At 37.2% G+C, this 20,034-nt stretch overlaps 1 protein-coding gene across 5 annotated transcripts; it reads left to right on the forward strand.

Annotated features, from left to right (window-relative positions):
• Positions 1-150: 150 nt before the first annotated feature.
• myrf (myelin regulatory factor) lies at positions 151-19,926 on the forward strand. 5 transcript variants are annotated; one of them, XM_041996528.1, is made up of 27 exons: positions 151-402; positions 8,085-8,175; positions 8,311-8,589; positions 9,006-9,067; positions 9,620-9,842; positions 9,940-10,040; positions 10,199-10,313; positions 11,064-11,259; positions 12,348-12,424; positions 12,518-12,628; positions 12,727-12,832; positions 13,660-13,860; positions 14,352-14,460; positions 14,657-14,766; positions 14,856-15,016; positions 15,141-15,213; positions 15,305-15,387; positions 15,492-15,560; positions 15,653-15,736; positions 15,939-16,015; positions 16,156-16,230; positions 16,323-16,553; positions 16,641-16,734; positions 17,045-17,107; positions 17,561-17,666; positions 17,762-17,836; positions 17,976-19,926. In XM_041996528.1, the coding sequence occupies exons 1-27, from the start codon at positions 357-359 to the stop codon at positions 18,054-18,056; spliced, it is 3,099 nt and encodes a 1,032-aa protein (XP_041852462.1). In that variant the 5' UTR covers positions 151-356; the 3' UTR covers positions 18,057-19,926. The 5 variants fall into 5 exon arrangements, with proteins under 5 accessions (XP_041852462.1, XP_041852463.1, XP_041852465.1 ...); XM_041996529.1 differs by having other exon boundaries at positions 12,727-12,817; XM_041996531.1 differs by having other exon boundaries at positions 9,940-10,019.
• Positions 19,927-20,034: the final 108 nt, after the last annotated feature.

Below are 20,034 nucleotides of genomic sequence, written 5' to 3' on the forward strand. Positions count from 1 at the left end.
GAATTTAAACTGAAGCCGAGTGGTCATAAAAAATGTTATCATATGGACTTCTATTGGCATTAGTTTAAAGAAGAAGAAGAAGAAGAAGAAGAAGAAGACTATTTGGTTTTAAAGTTGTAACAGAACCTACAGAATTTTTAGTGGAGACAGTTTGGCCGAAGGAGACGTAAATTACTAAGTTGGTGAATAAGAGAAAGAACTTCATCGCCAGCGGTGGATTCATATGAAGTGTAACCAAACCAAACCGATTCCAAACTGGATTTCGTGATGTATATGTGAAAGTTTCCCCCCATCCGAATTGCTTTCGTTCGGACAAGGGGAGACTTTAATGGATTTTTTATGTGGGACCCGCTAGGATGGACGTGGTAGATGAAACAGAAGCGTTACAGAGATTTTTTGAAGGTAAGAATGTAATTATCATTTGAGCCATTTACTTAGGCTATATATCCTATTAAACTAGGTACTTTTAAAAGCAGAGAGGTCTTCTTTTTTTTAACTTTTTTAGCCTCTCTGTATTATAAATAGCCAAATTAAGAAAAAAGTAAAATGTCATGTAAACTCTTGACTTCTTGACTGTGCTGCTTAATGTAGTTGTTAATTAAAAAAAAATCAAATTTAGTAAAACTGTTATTCACATAATTAGATGTTTTTCATTTTTCCATTTGTTTGCTTTTTCTCTTTGTGTGTGTGTTGTTGTTGTTTTTTTCCTCTTTTTTGTCATTGTTGGTTTTTGTCATGATTTTATTGGATTTTGGGGAAAACTTTTCCAAATATAATTTTTTTAAAAAACATTCTTTGCTTTTCCCCTTTAAAAACTAAAATGACAGGAATTCAGAGGTTAACGGGTGCGGGGAGAAAAGTGCTGGTGATGGGTAACAGATCTGGTTAAAGTGGGAATCCTCAGGATAGAAAAAAAATGGAGGAGGGTGGGTCTGAAAGGGTGTAGGAATTCAGTTCAAGATAAATGGTGTGTTTTGCAAGTGTGGCACAAACTGAGAATATTTTTAAGCAGTGATGTTATGCTGATATCATACTTTTAGTTACCTGCCTTTAATTTATCATCTTTTTGGTAACACTTGAGTCAAATGCTGAATTTTTAATCAGAGTGATTACAGTTTGTACATTAAATTAGTTAATTTCCATTAGTCTAATTTAAGTATTTCAATTAAAAAGCAAGTATTAAAAGACATGTCAGGTGCACATACAAAACAAACAAAAAACACTCTGCATAAGGCGCTATCTCTGAGGAGACTTTGCACTTCATAATAGTATACACGGAGTGCTGACTTAAATATACAAAGCCATCCATGACTGTCAGAGGTTCCTCGCCATTCTGACAGGAATTTAGTGTGTTTACATTCTTGCTTTGGGAGTAAGAGAGATGTTCTTACTTTGGCTTTATTTCAGCCACTCTCTCTTGGAATAAAATGTCAACTTGTCCATGAAAGGTACACAGTAGGTGCTTATTATCCAATTTACTTTTTACTTTATCTGAATTAACCCCATAGTTACATAATTTATCCAAACATGAACTCACAGAGTTCACTTTAGAGATTTTAGATTTTAGAGCTCAACCTTGTCAGTGGTGACAAAAAGCATCTAAATGATTTGATGAATAATCAGTAGAAGTTGTCGTTCATTTTCAACTCATGCACAATATTCAGTATTGTAATGGATTTCAGGTAAACTGTGTTTTAATGGGGTTAGTGAAATATGTATATGTTCACATTAATGTACATTCCTGGCATAGTCCTGGTGGCTATGAAAACACAATGAGGTGAGACTGGTGTTTCTCCTAAGGTTTTTGGCCTCTCACTTTGGCTCTCCTTGGCTCCATTAGAGTGACAGTGAGCAGACAGGGTGAGGAGGTGAAATAGTGCAGACTCAGGGTGGAGCGAGACCAGCCTGCTGAGAGAAGTGAACCACCAACCCTCTCAAAACTTGACCTTCTCCTCTCTGACTCACTTAGCAAACAGTCACTCATACAAAGGCCAAGTGTGCACATTCAAAGGATTGTAGCATCTGTCATTGTGCCGCAAGAAATCATAAACCAACCAAAGACTTGATTAAAATATTAGAAATTATGTTTGTTTTGCTTTTTCCAGCCTTATGAGATTCATTCTAAACACTGAGATAAGTGTGGATACAGCAGAGTCTACAGCTATGTTAGTGACCTGTGATGCTGCATTTAAACTTATCAGTGTTGACTGCATCCATTTTCATTATCAGTTAGTTTTTTAGTTATAGTAATGATTGATTGGCTGTTTGGTCTATCAAATGTAAAGAATAATCTAAAAGATATCTGGTTTGCAGCCTCATAAGATAAAGAAAAAAACCAAACAAAAGCCATTGCATTCTGAATTAATCTTCATAATCATTTGAATCAATCCATGAATTGCTATAAATTATTTTGCAATCCACCTGATGGTTGTTTAGAGTTTAAATCTGAGCTATACAATTGTAAATATGTTCTTGGGGAATATTGGCAACAGTTTGCATGTTATCACCTGAGTTGGTCTCTATATTAAAATTCCTGCTACTGCACTCCCACAGTCTTAAATAATGAATGGGAATTTCATCATGAAAAACCTGTGTAAAACAGATAAAGTCTGACTGGTTGCTCTGATTTATAGTTTAATGAATGAATTGTTTTTGAGCAACCAGGCTTGCTGTGCTAACAGGTGAGCATTGTTGAGTCTCACTCCTCACTGCCAGCTGAGAAATCTTCAGCCATTGAGTGTTGCTTGTGGTTAAACTAAACTTCAAAAGACCAATTCACCTTTTGTTTTGAGTGTACTCCACTTCACATAATAATTAAAGAAAAAAAACTCTAAGGAAGAAAGGATTTGTAAAAAATCAAATGAGATGTTTTGTTTCTTTACTTCTGTTACTTGAATATACATTTTTTGTGAGTATCTGTAATAACTGCAGGTGTTTAATGCGGATGTTTGTCTACAATGAGGTTGCTTATAAAAAGAAAGTGTCTTCTTGCATTGTATTGTGCATTCCCCAAAACTTTGCCTCACATTTGCGCTGTTTCTCTTTGCGTCCCTGTCCCAGCCTTGTTTCTCCTGTAATCTCCCTGAGCCAGGTCCACCGGTGCGACCAGTGCTTGTATGCGACAAGGGCTGTGTGTGGCAGCCTGGTACAGCCCTTTCTCATGACTTGGGAATAATCCTTATTATAACACTCTCTTACACACTCACATACGCAGTATTTTTAACACATAGGAATGCACGCAAAGACACACATACACACACTACTTACCCTGATCTGCGACTCTTGGGTCTGCAGAACAAAGTCTTTGAGCCCGAGTTGGGAAACATGTGAAAAATAAGACAGGAATTGTTCCTCTCATCTTCTGTTTCAGGTGTTGTCATCACAAGAACTTCAACATGCTTTGGCTACGTGCAGGTACTCTGCCACTCTGTCTGCTCTGCTTCTGGTTAGCTGTGATTTCTTAGTATCGACCTGCTGATGGGCTTTCTGTTCATTTTACGTATCAATGTATGTGTCGTAGCGATGAGCTTCACTCTTTTAATTTAACTCTGTCATGGAAACAAACGGAGAAGATCAACTCTCAGGCTTTGTCAAAGCTGTCTAACATTTATGTGGTGGTGATGTGACACATTCTGCTTCCTTTACTTTTTTAAATGTTCTTTGTAGGTACAATCAGCATGTTTCTACACCAGGATTAGTTTTCCACATCAGTTGAGATGTTTGCTTGTGGTCATTGTTTTGATTATATTAATTTAACAGAGACCCAACAGGTCATTCCTAAATACTTTTGTCTGCATTAGAATAATGTTAGATAAGAAATCAAGCTTGCAAAAAAAATAAATCAAAGTGCTTGGCAATACATCACATAGATTCCGTTATTTAGAGTAGTAAACTGCACAACATTGCACAACAATCAGCTTTAATGATTGCTGGTAGAATTTTTCTTTAATTAATTCTATTTATGTAATTTTTATTTTATTTTTTTATTGTGCATTTTAAGATGATGTTTCCATATTCTGTTTGCAGTGTGTATCTGCAGCTAAGGCCTTTAAAGTTTGTTTTCATTATTAGATATACTGTATTCCCTCTCAGTTCACCTTCTCTGAATGGAGTTAATTATGTATTTAAACCTCATTTGGTTGTAAAAAAAAAGGGGGAAAAATAGAGTTTATTACAAGAAGAAACTGTGCTTACATTCAGCCTTTATATTGTTACAGACTTTCTATTGGATCGAAAATAGTTTCTGAAGTTTCAAAGAAGGTAATTTAGTTAGTTCTATCTATTTAGCCTAAATTCAAAACTTGCATCAAGAGTCTTTGCAAACTGTGCAGAACGTGACCCACTTCTGGATCCCTAATTTGGGTATAGAAAACAAAAAAAGAAGAAGAAAAAGAGGAAGAGCAACTGAGGAGGATTTTCTCCTCCAGAACAAAGAGAGGATGAATAATATGTGAACTGAAAAGCCACATAGATTTACAGTAGAGATAAGTCTTTATGTTGTATAACATATAAAGATTACCACCTAAACTCACTGGACCTGAGCCACAAGACCTCCTCACAGAAGGAGACAGACATCATTATTATTGAAGGTAAAGCTGTATATTTTCCTGAATGATATTAGTCCAGTTATGTTTGATGGGCACTAACACACTTGTTCCTTTATGTTACAACCAAGCTATTGAAATGGTGGCATTACACACACAAACAAACAAGTGCGTGTTTGCATGGGCACGCGTATGCACACACACACACACACTCAGACTCCCCTCACAGCCCCTAATCTTTCCAAAGGCGAGTCTGTATCGAAGTCAAACTGACAATCATTTCACTGTTCCTCGTTGAGCACAGCTGGACAGAGAAAAACATAGAGGACAGGGAAATTTACACATTCAGCTCACAGCAAGTTAAGATGATTCAGTGATTGGAAGGATACAGTTACTTGATTTATGTTTCTGTTCATCTTCACCCAAACACAAAAAACATTAGCACAACCTGCCTTCTGTTTTCAAATTACACTAAACTGTGGTGTAAAGTTAGATGTGTACTCCTGAAAAGTGAGCACAGAGATACTGTTTTTAAAACATAAGTTAATAACTTATAAGAGAAGCTGTGTGGTCTTTCATTGTCCTCACAGTCCCGATCAGATTTTAGGCTAATGTCTCAGTCTCATGATTGTGGACTCACAACTAAATTCAATCCAGTTAAATTTTTATAGATTTTCATTAGTTTCATCCCCACTTCTTCTGATTTTAGATTATCAATGCATATGTATAGTTCAGCATTTAGTAGTAGTACATCTACTATGTATTGTATGTCAGTACATTCTCACTGTTGCCACGGTCTCTGCTCAGCGACCAATGTCCACAGCTTTTCTTTTTTCATCCATTTTTATGAGTATTCATATAACTTGGAAATACAGTATATGAGTTAGAAGCAGACCCCAATAAAAAAAGATTATCATTAACAGCAAAAAAAAAAAAAAAAAAAAACTGTAGAAAGTATTCACCATTAATGTGGATATTACTGCTTTCCAGCTACAAATTAATTTGGATAAATTGTTGTGATTTGTTGGTGTAAGTCTATCTTATGCTGACTTGTCCACAGTCTGAGGAGAAATGTAAAGCTACTAAAGCAATAAAAGACTACAGTAAATGTTGGATCTATATTTATCTGGTGGCTGAAAATATAATAAATGCTAATGTGTAAGCAGTTGTTTGCTAACAGGTTTGCTGCATCAGCTAGAATGGTGATGATTACTTTATATCATTATTTATTTATTATTCATTTAATTTAATGAGGACAGTGCACATTAATGAACACTTTGTACATCACATTGTGTAAATGTGCCGGAATTAGCTAAGAGCTATTTTCCATCCGTAGTCCTCGGACATTTACAGACAAGATATACAACAACAGAAATCATTTACAATATACAATATCTAAAAAACGATCAACAAACAATAAATCACACACATTAAACCTCACCTATGTTGACACAGGTGTTTATAGGTGTATTTATAGGGTTTATAGGTTTCTGTTACCTACTAATGAACAAAAGCAGTGGTAACTGTAAGTTTAGCTCCGTCTCTGGCTAAATATTTTGCCATTTTATGCGTCAGGGAACTAGAAGCCAAAAATATGTGCATGTTTTTTGTTGTTTGTTTTTTGGTTATCTCATCTTACATACATCAGTCCGAATATTCATAAAGCTTGCATTACGAATTTGTCATAAAGGATTCACTCGAATAACCGGCCAATTACTATTATTAATGAATTATAACAGTAAAGACAGTGCAGCTGAATTTTTTGATTGAATTCATTCCTACAGTTTTTAGAGGTTATTCCTATAGTTAGTCTTTTTTACCAAGTCTAGATCTTGAACTTGTGCCAATCTTGCCATGAGCATAATTTACTTTATGCTTGGTGAAAAAAGATTTTCTTCTAAACTACAACTCTGTTTTGTATTTTCCGTTTTTAGTCTGCCTTTTTTTTTTTTTTTTTTTTTTTTTGCCCCAGCTCTCCTCAGCCCCACATCTATCTTCCCTCCCCTTCCCCATATCTCTCTATTTTCTGTTATCAGGCCTGCCAGCTTAAATTTACTGCCTCTTTGGGTGGGGTGCACATCTGGATTTTATTTAAGAGAAACCATCCTGCTTTTTTACCCTTGTACTGGCAGGCATCAGGAGACATTAACCAGCTGTTTCTATCCAGTGAGGGATGACAGTTTTGCCATAAAAATGGTGACACAAGGATTTATAATGTTAACCATAAATATAATTTAATTAGCGTAAGACAAGTTGTTTGGTTTGTGGGTTTGATAATTGAAAGTTACAAGGTTTTAATGTGTATTCTGCTGTAGATTATAAACATGCTGTGACAAAGTGTTCACAGTGTAATGTATTCTATTAGTGTCCTTTCTGGTAAACAGTAGAAATCTATGGATATGGTTATGTAGCACTAAGTGACGTTCATGTTAGCTTTCTGGTGCAACTTAAAGGAATATTTAAAAGAAAAGAAATGGAAAATGTGAAAGTTTTCTAATGCTAACACAAAAATTCCTCACATTCCCAACTGAGTAGCTGCTTAATCTATCAGAGGAAGACTGAGTGTGTGTGAGAGAGAACGAAAAGGAGAAAGACTGGGGTTGCCTGCCCACCCACCATATGCCCGGTCTTTGCCCTTTCTGCTTCACCCCCCCTCCCCTTTGTCCATTTTCCCACTTCTCTCTCACACCAGTCACCATATGCACTTTGGGAAAATTAGCAAAACCCTAAAAAAGCATCTTCCCCTCATGTTATATATATTTAGTGTTCTGTGTGCCTTGGTGATTTACTCTTTCTAAATAAATGTATTAACAGGTGCTGATTCTACATGTCTGTATTTTAAAGATTAAGTGGGGTCATGTGTTTGGGATTTGTGTGGCTTTACCTATCAAAGGCTAGAAATGACCCAGGGGTGAAGAAAGGGGAGGTTTTGGAAATTATTAAATTACTTATTCATATATGCTATATCATCACACAAGAGTGTTTTACAAACGCTGATACAGATAAAGAGATAAAACAACTGTGAGATCTGTTTATGTAAAGAATTGTAGTGAAGAATGGATACTGGGGCAACACAATTAAGTAATTATAACACTGTCTACTTCTTTTTTAAACAGGGACAATGCATCTGTGGTACAAACTAGTAACCATAAACTTTGGTTTATGCAGTTAGAGGCACTGAATCATTAGCACAACCACATCCTTCAATTTAGCATCACTCCTGAAAGCTTCATCCTTAAATTCTATTTAGGCCAATCACAGCTCCTCTCATTAGATCATCTTTGTTAGAATATCAACTAAAGATGTGACCTCATGACATTACGTTGCTAATTTATATACTGTTATTAAATACACTGAATACATTGATATACTGCTATCAAAAACAGTCATGCTTTTATGGTAACATGTAAGAAGACAAGTCTTCTTGGGAATTGTTACAACACCGCTGTGGCACTGTGTGGAACTGCTGAAAGATTCTTGTTGCTAATCCCCAGATGCTCTCCATCTCCCACCATGTTCCCAACCCTCCCTTCCCCACAGGTCATGATATTACCAGTTCTCTGGAGCCAGCCAACATCGACACCAGTATCCTGGAAGAGTACATCAGCAAGGAGGACGATAGCACTGACATGTCAGTAGGGACTCGAAACGAGCCCAGCAACGTCAAAACAACACAAACTGACCCAACCGGATCATGTTGTTACAAAGGAATTTGTTTTTCCTGATAAGGCTAATCCCTTTTTCTTTTTCCTTTTTTTTCTCCCAGCTGTTTCTCAGAGGTCCACAACACCCCAGGACCAAATTACTCTTCTCCTCAGGCAGGAGTGTCCTCCTCTGGAGGATTGGTGTGTGGTGTGAGCCCCCCTATTCCACTACGCCAAGGAGCCCCTCCACCTGGGCCCCCTAGCTGTCAGAACGCCTACCCCCAAGGTCCATCCCTGAGCCTCCGACACAGCTACCCCTGCCTGGGACAGCAGCAGCAACAACATCAGCAGCAGCAACAGGCTCACATCAAGCCTGAGCATAGGGGCCATTACGCTCCAGGGTAAGAACAATAAGTCTACTATACAGATAGACATGTATAGGAAGAAGAAAATTTAAAAGGGGTTGTTACTTAAGACTGACATGAGCAAAATGCTCAGATATAACATTTTAATCTTTCAACGTGTCAATTATGCAATCAAAATGTGATCAAGCTTCATTTATATAAATAAAGTGTGTGCTATCATGAGGGGGATGGGCACTGATAACAAGCAAAGAGAAAACATCATATTACATCTGGAAAAAAAGTAATCTGACAAACATAATCTTGTGAAATGATCATCTGCACTCCCAAAGGAGAATCTCTCTCTTAAATATGATGTCATTCTAAAAACAAAAAGGCATCTAATAGAGAGTTAAATTAATGGGATGATTTTAAAGATATTTACTTTAAAAAAATATTTTAATCACTTTTTTTAGGACACTACCTGAGTCCCCCCCAGACTCCAGCTCAGAACCATACTCTCCTCAGCAGGTGAATGGTAAGTAACCCATTCTAATATAAAGAAAGGAAAATAAGACTTGAGCGTAAATACCAAACAAAGCAGTGCTTTAGTCTGTGAAAACTACTCAGACACTGAGTCAATGAAATTCCAGTGCAGTAGGATGTGAGTCACAACTACTTCTCAATTTAGTACTTATCTGCTACTCATCACTTCAGGATTAAAGCATAAAGACAAGAGACAAAGACAACAAAAGAAATAGTTTGTCACTAACTGATTCAAAACTGAATCATCTAAAAATGTATGTCCTCGAAAACAGAAATGCACATTAAGCTTGAGTAGATGAGTTGAGTAAAACGTGCCATACACATGCACTTGTGTTGGTCTTGCCCAACAGCACAAGTGTAGAAAAATGTTATCTGATGGACATTTCTGCTCTTTGATTAAAATGGACAATACTTTGGGGCAATATAGAAGGATAGTAGAGAAGACTGCAGTACGAAGCACAAAACGGATAGATTAATCTTGACAGAGAAAGCTGCAATAAGCGACAGTGCAACTGTGTCATCATTCATTTAATCCCTGTTTCAGATCCTCACATGATCAGGACCATGACACCAGAGAACATGTGTCACATGACTCCTACTCCACCCCTACCACCACATGGCCACTATCCCAGCATGCATCGGGACATGTACCTGAAGCCTGAGCCCATGATATCACAGTATCCTATTGGAGCAGCTGCAAGTGGAAGTGGGGACATGCAACAAACACAGATGCTCCATCAACTACTGCAACATCCTCAGGGGCAAGAGTGAGTCATGAAGATGTGCTGGAGGGAGGGCTGTGTTGTCCACTTTGTATTATAACTTTAACTAGTTATCAGCAGTAATGCCATTTATCTCTCACAGTGGCATCCCTGTTCATCAGGCTAAGAAGAGGAAGCACTCTGACTCTCCCAACAGCACAATGAATTCCCAAATCCTCACAGGTATCATCAAACAAGAACCAGGTAGGCAGGCATCTTTCTTCTCTTCCTCACCTCCTCTACCTCACGCTCACCTGTTCTTACTAACCCGTAACACAGAAGAAGACTTTTACAGAGCAGAGCAATCTTTACATTCAGTGGTGCACACTGTAATAGCCGTTATTTAAAACTGTTTGTCACAGGTTTAATGCAGGATGCAGACAACGCCTACCTGGACCCAAACTATCAGTGCATTAAGTGGCAACCGCACCAGCAGAACAAGTGGACACCACTATATGATGCCAACTGCAAAGAGCTGTGGGTGGAATTTATTTTGGCTTATCTGTACATGTTTTGGAGCAAAACGAGGTGAAAGTGCTCCACAGAGAGACTAATATGAAAGGAGTTTTAATTGGTTAAATGTATAATTCAACAAAGCATACAGTGGGAGTGGATAAGGAATAGATGGGTTGCAGAGGTCTACAAATTCCTTAGCGGTGAGCTGTGCGGGGGAGTGTGAACGAGTGCAGGGTTTCGACTTAGAAAGACGACATGAGGAGGGGGTAAAGGAAAAAATATTAGTGCACACTTATTTGTGCTTTTGCAGTGCCAAAATAGATAGGGAGGAAGGTTAAAGTGAACTCAGGACCTTTCAGATATGTTATCAAAACCACCTGGTTGGCCATCGCAGCTCAAAAAACACACCTAAGAAAGAAAAAGTTGGTTTTCATCATTGTTGCCTTTCACAAGATCTTAGCTCAAAGGGGCCCTGGTGGGCCTTTGTTAAGTTTTTAGGAGCCCCAAACAACAGCTTTACTTGACCCCTGTGTAGTTGAGTTAAAGTTAAGAATGAAAACAGGCAGAAGAATCAAAGGTCTTACCATGTTCATGCCAACTCCCAGTGTAACAGCATAGATTATATGTGTCATTGCTTGGAGATTGTTTGCTTTCTTAATGGACTTTAAAGACCCTCCTAGATCAAAATTTTATAAATCTTTTGCTGACAGCAAATTTGAGGTCATTTATATTCCGTCTCATTACATCATAACCTCTTTCCTTTGTCCTTAGTCCGATGCCAACCTACCGAGTTGATGCTGACAAAGGCTTCAACTTCTCCTTGGCTGATGATGCATTTGTTTGCCAGAAGAAGAACCATTTCCAGGTCACCGTGTATGTCGGAATGCTTGGAGATCCCAAATACATCAAGACAAATGATGGCCTGCAGCCCATCGACTGCTTCTACCTCAAACTCAATGGGGTAAAGGTGAGGGAATGATGGTGGCCGTGCACTGTAAGCTTAATGCACAACTTGAAAAACTGCATTTATTCATTTTACCATTGAACAAATATAAAAAATTCAGTCATTTCTGAAAGAATCCCAGACATGAATAAATAAAGGTTTAATATACAAATCTTAACGATTTGTTTTGATTACTGGTTTCTCTGCTTGTTTTGTTCTGAGATTATGTTGTTCTACTATGACACCCACTAGTCGTCTAAGGTCACAAAGGAATAGTGAGTTTTGTCATTCTCAGGGAAACAAAGTGTCCACATTAAAGGCAACTTAGAGTAGGTTGTCAAGTTCTTCAACTGTATACAGCTTCCAACATGTTGTTTTAAAATGTGTATTGTCTCATACTTTGAAATAGAGTCATTAGACCTTTGCTGGCTGCTAAAGCAGAAGTACTTGGATGCATGTGTTGGAGCCCTGTTTAAAGATCACATCGCTCTGCAACACCGCAAGTGTTTTTCTGTACCAAAGTTTGAGAAAAGTTAATTAAAAAAACTGGCAGTAGTTTGTGGTATTGATTTTTATTTAATCTTTAACCTGAAAAGGTCCAGTTAGCTTGTTTCTAATGGCAGCAATCCATAACCTTCCTCCGTCCTTCTGGCACCTGATTCAATTTGTGCTCTGAGTCAATTAGTTAGCCATCACAGGCCTTACCGTGTGCTGCATCAGTGAGTCAGTTTGACTTAAATTTCTTTTTGGGCATATATTATTTGAGCTGAAAAAAAGTGCCTAAAAAATATACATCCTTTATTAACACATTGGTGTGAGGTGTTAATTGTTTAAAGCTAAACTGTCCATCATTACACAAGCAAAAATCCTGTAAAAATGTTTGATTCAACTCAGCTTTTTTTGTAAAGCACTTTAACACAGTAACAGCTGAGGCAAATCACTGATTATTACAACATCAAATATTTATGATTTGGAGTTTAAAAAAAAGTGGATGATATAGTCAGAGAAACATAGATAACTAATTGTGTATATATTTTAGTGACAGATGTTATGACTGGATGTGGTGATCATTAGCTCTGTTGTGTATCTGTTTATCTGCTCTTCATTTGCAGGTGGAAGCTATGAATCAGTCCATCAGTGTGGAGCAGTCACAGTCTGACCGCAGCAAGAGACCCTTCAAGCCAGTGCTGTAAGCCTGAGCTCATTAAATAATATAGAAACCATATTAAGCTTTTGCTGAAAGACTTTTTTACATTATGTCATATTTGGTAATCCCTCCTAGAGTCACGCTGCCTCCAGAGCAGGTAACAAAAGTCACAGTGGGACGGCTCCACTTTAGTGAGACCACAGCAAATAACATGAGGAAGAAGGGCAAACCAAATCCCGATCAGAGGTCAGGAACATGCTGTAACAAATAAATTTACTACACTTCTGGGTCACTTTAATGAGATCCAGTACTCACATCCATTCCTGATCAATCTGTCTTTGCAGGTATTTCATGCTGGTGGTGGCGCTGCACGCGCAGTCCCACAGTCAGAGCTACACTGTGGCTGCTCATGTATCTGAGAGGATCATCGTCAGGGTAACGTCTGGCCATGTCTGTTTCCTTCCTACAGCAATCATATCCTGTGTGAATGGGACATGTCTAACACACACCCCTTACTAATATTTTCCTGTCAGCTCCCTAACCTGTGTGACTGGGAACATCATTACACTTAAAAGTATTTTGTTCAGGAGAGTTCAAATGATAAAACAAAGAATATTGTTGCTGTCCCATGAAAACTACACATCTTCTAAGTATCAGTACATAAAGATGGTTTAAGCAATTCACTTTTCAAATAATATTGATGGTTTTAAAGTGGTTTCTTTATGCTGAAATCTGGGGACTGGACTTAACTAAAAGTCTATACATTTTGACATATCAGGTTTTTATTGGACGATGGTGAAATTGTAGTAATAAAAGATGTGTAAAACATGGGATAACAACATTTATTTATCTGCAAAAGCTTGAGAAACATTACAGGAGAAATCACTATAGCTACACAATCACTTAATTGTTTTTAATAACAACTTCTCTCACAATTTTGTTTACTTGGTTAAAAACTGACTAAGCCAGATTCATTGTTTTGCTGAAAGTGAGATGGAAATATTGACATTCCAGAAGTGTGTAGATTCAAACTGGCCACCTTTATGCATCTTAGTAGCAAGATAGTCCATAATAAAATGTATAATGTATATAAGCACCTTTTAAAGTTTACAATAAAAAAAAGTCATATATATGATGTGTTGTGTCATTTCAGAAATGATCTGTGTAGTTGTCCTGTGCAGGATTGCTAATGACTACAATATTTGACACTATTATTTAAACTTCTAATATCTAAATCAGATTCTGTGTGTGCTTTTCTATTTGTATCTTTGTGACAGGCATCTAACCCAGGCCAATTTGAAAGTGACAATGAGGTGCTATGGCAACGTGGCCAGCTTCCAGACTCAGTGTACCACCACGGTAGAGTTGGTATCAATACTGACCGCCCGGACGAGGCGCTTGTTGTCCATGGCAACCTGAAGGTCATGGGCACCTTGGTCCATCCGTCTGATATCAGAGCCAAAGAAAATGTCCAGGAGGTCAGGATGTGTGCATGTGTATGCGTGGTTTTCCCAAAAGTCAACATGTTATTGTGTGTTTATCATTATCATTTTGAGTCCCATCGTTCAAACACCCAAATTCAGCTCAACTGTAGATTTTTATTTTTGCCGGTCCTGTTGTCCTCAAAAGTTAAATACCAAGACTGTAATTATTAGCAAATCATGTAAACCTTATTATTTATATATTTTTTTAAAAGTGTAAAAAAGCCATGTGTTGTTTAAAAAATCACTCTTACGTGCTGACCTAGTTAGACTGTAATGTTCAGCTCTGTTTTCAGCATCATACAAGTTTTTTTTTTACAAATGTTTTTTTTTATTATTTAGAGTTCAACATTGTGTTTAAACAATTTGCAATTATTATTTACATATTTTTGGAAAAATAATTGTGCTTGATGCAACTTTTTTTTTATCTGCATTAAGCACTGTGTTTTCATGTCATTTGTACAATGTCATTGTCATCCTGTCATTAGGTTGACACCACAGACAATTTAAAACGGATTTCTCAGATGAGGCTGGTCCAGTACCAGTACAAGCCTGAGTTTGCTGCCACTGTGGGCATAGAGAACACGGCGGAGACTGGTAACAACTTCATCAATAACCTCTGTTCGAATTCAGATCCAAACACCCCATTTCTTTGCACTCTGTAATCATATTATTGTATTAATATCCTCACAACGTGTATTTCATTTGCTACATGTGTGTTGTTAAGGAAACTGTATCTGTGTGCAGTCATTATTGTGACTATCACTTCTACTCTTGTCATGTCCTTTTGCAGGAGTGATTGCCCAAGAGGTTCAGCAAATTTTGCCTGAAGCAGTGAAAGAGGGAGGTGATGTGGTTTGTGCCAATGGTGAAACTATTCCCAACCTGCTGGTTGTCAATAAGGTAATGAGCAAATCCACACATGTGCAGCACAGTGCTCACAGAACACTACCTGCACTCATAAACTCTGATCACTTCTTATAACTTCAAAGGAGCGTATCTTTATGGAGAATGTTGGTGCTGTGAAGGAGCTCTGTAAACTGACAGATAACCTGGAGACTCGTATAGATGAGCTGGAACGATGGAGCCGCAAACTGGCCAAACTGCGACGCCTTGACAGCATGAAGAGTACTGTGAGTGGGGGTACAGTGAGGTGAGAGAAACAATAAATCATCTCTAATTTTGGCTGCAGATCAGGTGTATCATACTTGCAGAGAGCACCTCATACTAAAGAAAAGAAAATTCATAAATTAGTTTTGTTTTTCTCGTCTGTGTAGTCAAACAGGAAGTTATTTTAGCAGAACAGGAAGCGGCCCACTCAAGAAGAAGACAGTTAAATCTGAGAGCAAGGTGTGTAGCAATGCTATTTTATTTATTTATTGTAATAAATTTGCCAACTTCAGAATGTACTGATGTCATTGAATGTAAATTTCCATTACAGAACTCGACTCCAGAACAGGGCTGCATCAGTCAGCGGTTCATGCAGGGGACCATTCTGGCTCTGGTCATTGTCATGGCCTTCAGGTAAGTACATGTGTTTTAGAAGAGAGTGGTGGGGCAACAATAAACCTGCTACATCTGTGCACAGTTAAGACATGATAATGTATTGGGTCTTTATGTGTCCACAGTGTGATTTCCATGTCAGTCCTTTATGTGCTCACGCTTCACCATAGAGGAGACGTCACAGAGAAAGATGGGTATGGTGCAGACCCTGAAGCTTTTAGCGAACTTAATTGATTTCCACCTCCCCAATAATGTCTCTCTATAACATCTGTCCTGCTTCTTGTAGCTTTGTTTCCACCTGCGTTCTCTACATCTCTTGGATGCCCATCTTCACTGCCACTGTAACTGTCTGTCCACCTGTCTGCACATGGTACTCTATCAACTCCAATCTTTCTTGCAGCTTATTCTGTTTCAATTTACTCTTTCAGTCTTTTTTAAGACAAATTAGTCATGTTTCTCTCTGTTCTGTCTGAATGGAGATCACATGTCAAATCTGAAAGCACAATAACATTAGTTCAAATTAATCAAAGACTGCTCTTAATTTCTTGTGATGTGTCATGTGAATGGTGTAGGTCAAGAGCTGCACTAGGATACTCCCACAAGACTCCATACACGCCTCTGTCCACCACACCTACCACAATTGCACCACGTGAGTCAAGTTTTTCAGTAATTTGTAGGGTCTAACTTCTCTATTGGTTAGTTAACAGTCATTCAAACCACTAGAGGTAAAGTTAATATAAATATATCTAACTTAATGTGCTCTTTTTCTGTCTCTACTGAAACTTACAGCTTGCTGTTCAACCACAGCTGTAAACAACCAATCATCAACAGTTCTGACACAGAATAACAACCAATCCACACCAGGTAAGAAAAAAATATATATATAAATATATATTTATTTTAAACCATATAGTGTATTTGCCCTCTTGGAAGATTCATTTTTCTGTCCTCTCCAGGTTTAGGCAGCCTAGTTCCAACACCAGGCACTATCAACAAGAAAGCTAAATCCAGGCCAATGGACAAGGATGGCCACAACAGAAACCGTCTGAGTCACACTTCAGCACCCATGTACTTTGCCAAGTCGAAGAGGCCTGTGTCCACAGATCTGGATGGAGTGGGAACCACCAACCGTCTGCCTGGGGGTCAGCAGCCTGTGCCACGAAGACAACGTAGCCTATATGCAAAAGGTAAAAGTACAAAGCTCAGTAGTGGCACTTTGATCACACATAAAATATGCAGTGTGCAAATGCAATCAAGTGTTAATTCTTTTGCAGACGGAAGAGAACCCCCCTTTTTCACTAGTGTTCATATTGTGGAGACAAACCAAGAAATCACCGCACAAAGTTGTGCAACAGCTGAGAGCTGCAGGTACAAAATTAGAGCTACTCTAATTCTAATTAAAAGGTGGAATAATTAGAAATCAGAACTGTTATAATGACTTCTGATGTCCTTCTATAGAGACTGAATCCTACTGAAGGGTTTTTTTCTTTCTTTTGTGTAATGTTAACAAAAAAACTAACAAAAAGAAATAAAAGAAAAAAATTCCAAGATTTATTGCAGAAAAGCAGAGCTTTTCATCTGTTTTGTTTAATTAATTAATTTGTTTAATTACTTGTGTTATGTCTCTGTTATGATCATGTGTGCATGCTGATGCATCTTTTCTCTGTGTGCTTTACAGCTATGCAGTATCTCTTCATGGTCAAAGAAATTCCTCCATCTCACAAATTACTTTGCACATGATGTGAGTATAAATATGACTTTTCCGTAAGCACAAATACTTTCTCTACTTACAGTAAATCAGATCATACTTGCATAGCGTTATATGAAAGTGTATTTTACATAGTAGGTTAGACTGTCATTGTTTTACTTAGTGGGTTTAGTTTTAAGTTAGCCAATCTAGAGTGAATTTAATGTGTTGCTACATATTGATTTAATGAGATTTATTCTTCATTAACACGTGTTAAGTATAATAATAACAAATTAATACCCACTTTTATGCAAAAATAAATTGGCTCATAGTTTTTAGAGTATTGACCACACTGGGTTTCATGAAGTGACCATGTTTTGTTTTTTTTTATTATGTTGACTCAAATAAAGCATGTTCATCTTATATAAATAGCCAAACTGTAAAGTTTGAGGAATTTGTAGAAATTTTTAAAATTATATTCTCATAAAATTAAGCAATTTATTACAGGTCCACAAAGAGAGTGTGGGTACAACAATGTGGAGCTACCAAGGGACGCCTGTGCCTCAACCATACAGAGACAGAGCTTTACAGAGAACAGAGCACATCCACAAAGGTACAGATGAACAGCATAGTTAACAGTTTGTACAATTTGATCTATATAGGCTTACTTACCTTCTTAAATGTAATATTCTATACTTTCTTTTTAAGGGGACTCATCACTTGTGGTCACTGCCTGTGTTGTCTTTCCAAGAGCTCACCTATCACTTCCGTGTCTCTCTGTCTGTAAGTAAACTTGGCCCCTTTCAGATACTGTAGATGTTACCTGATAACTCAGTCCTCTTTGATCCAGAGTCTGCGGTTTTAAGACAGGTTAAATTACACTGTTGATGATTAATGTCTTTTTATTTACTTTCATTGGCAGGGTGAAGTGAATTGTGGCACCAAAGGAAAAACGTCACCGTACTCTGATTACCATTTTGTCTTTCGAAACAACTGTGTGTGAGGAGGAAGAAAATGTGTTCAAGTGTCTTTACACTTCATGATATATGTCTCCTTTATGGTTCCAGTTGTACGCTGTTGTGATGGGATGGGTTTTTGACTCTGTATTGTACATTATTTTAATGATATTCATAAATAGCAAATTATATACTGTGCCACGGTCCCCAATATAACCCCTTCCATGTGTATATGCATCAAGGCATCTTTTTTAATATGATCACTGGAGTATGACACACTGAAAATGTTTTGGATGACTACAATTGGCACTGTTTACTGCCATCTTTAAAGCTCGTAGATTTATCACTGATTACTGTTACTGTTTAGCAGGCCAGGATATTGTAGAGGGCACTGTTCACATTTTTATTTTGATTTATAATTCCATGGATCTGTGTCTACACTGCAACTAGTTTCTACAGCTAAACTTTTAATTTGTTTCATACACTGAAGAGGAAGTCAGTGACTTCTGCTGAAAGCCTCATATATTGAACATACCTCAGTAGTGCACACTGGCAAATATGTGGTCTCTACAGTGGAGCTTTGTGTTGAAGCTGCTGCAGGAAACTATAGTATAACTAGTGTGTTTTCATGCAGCATCTGATTAAACACTGTACAGTTATGACACTGAATGAAACATATTAAATATCTATGCACATTTCTGCATAGAAATAGCTCATAATGTGAAAGCATACTGTAAATTTGAGGACCCCCTAAGTCAAACTCATTTTTGTAGAATCACTGGAAGACATACATGTGACTGGATGATCAAACAAATCACAAGAAATAAACGTGTGGATGACACTGACAGCTCTTAGCATCAGATAGTTGAAATGCAGAAGTTCTACACTGACAATATTTATAACAAAACACTGGAATCGCTTACATTGTATTTTGCTTACTGGACAATGCTGGTAAGGCAGTAATGATATATATCTTTTCAGGTGCGCACCCAATCATTTCTCTAAAATGATGCATTGCAGCTTAGAGGCAAGATCTATTTAAGTGCATTGATCATAAAGTTGAGAAGAAGCTAATTTACTCCTAGGGCAGAAATACACTGGATACTCCATTATATATATTTCTGTGGATGCTCCTCTCTCTCTCTCTCTCTCTCTCTCTCTCTCTCTCGATCTCTTTGCATATAAAACTAAGACTATGCAACGATAACACTTTTAATATAATTGACTTTTAAACTTTTCTTATTGTTTTACCTTTTCTTGGTTCTCTTAAATATCAGACACCATACTTTGGTTGAAATTTGTTATTAAATCAATATTATTCCTGTGATCAAAAAGAAAAACACAACAGCATAACTCAAATGTAACAAACAATAAATAGGAAGAACAGCCATCAGACAGCCACCAGACAAAGATTATGATATGAAGACCCTCTACAATGCTTTTACTGTACCTTTCTGCTTTTAAAGCTTATTTATAATGTACCAGCTAGCATAATGAAACCACTGTAGAATTTGTACACTGTATATATGAACTGCTCTTACTGTGCCCAGTGCACCAGACTGGTGTCACATACTCTGGTAGAAGTGAATTACATGTAACTGTACTGCTTCATTGTATTACTACCAATTCTCCTTTTTATCTGATGTGTTTAATTGTATTGTTATTTTGTTGTTTTTTATCAATAATATATTAATTTCTAGCTTTTTAAGCTGAGAAATGATTGATAAGCACGAGAGCACACAGACACAAATTTATTTTAGCATCTTTTTGTTTAAAACCATTTGGATAAAATTAATTGACAACATTAATATCACTATTTTATTGCCCATTTATCGTTACATTTTGAGTTGGTCTTGTTTTTCAGAAAAATATGTTGTAATACTATGATTGCATGCAGTAAATAAATTGGCGATTATATTGTCAGACTCTTCTTTTTTTTTTTTTTTTGCCTGGTTGATCTCAAAACAATAATTCAGTCATACCACTAGATGGCAGTAAAGTGTTTATAATTTTTTTTAAATTTTA

This window comes from Melanotaenia boesemani, chromosome 10 (assembly GCF_017639745.1).
Source record: "Melanotaenia boesemani isolate fMelBoe1 chromosome 10, fMelBoe1.pri, whole genome shotgun sequence".
Classification (NCBI taxonomy): Eukaryota; Metazoa; Chordata; class Actinopteri; order Atheriniformes; family Melanotaeniidae; genus Melanotaenia; species Melanotaenia boesemani.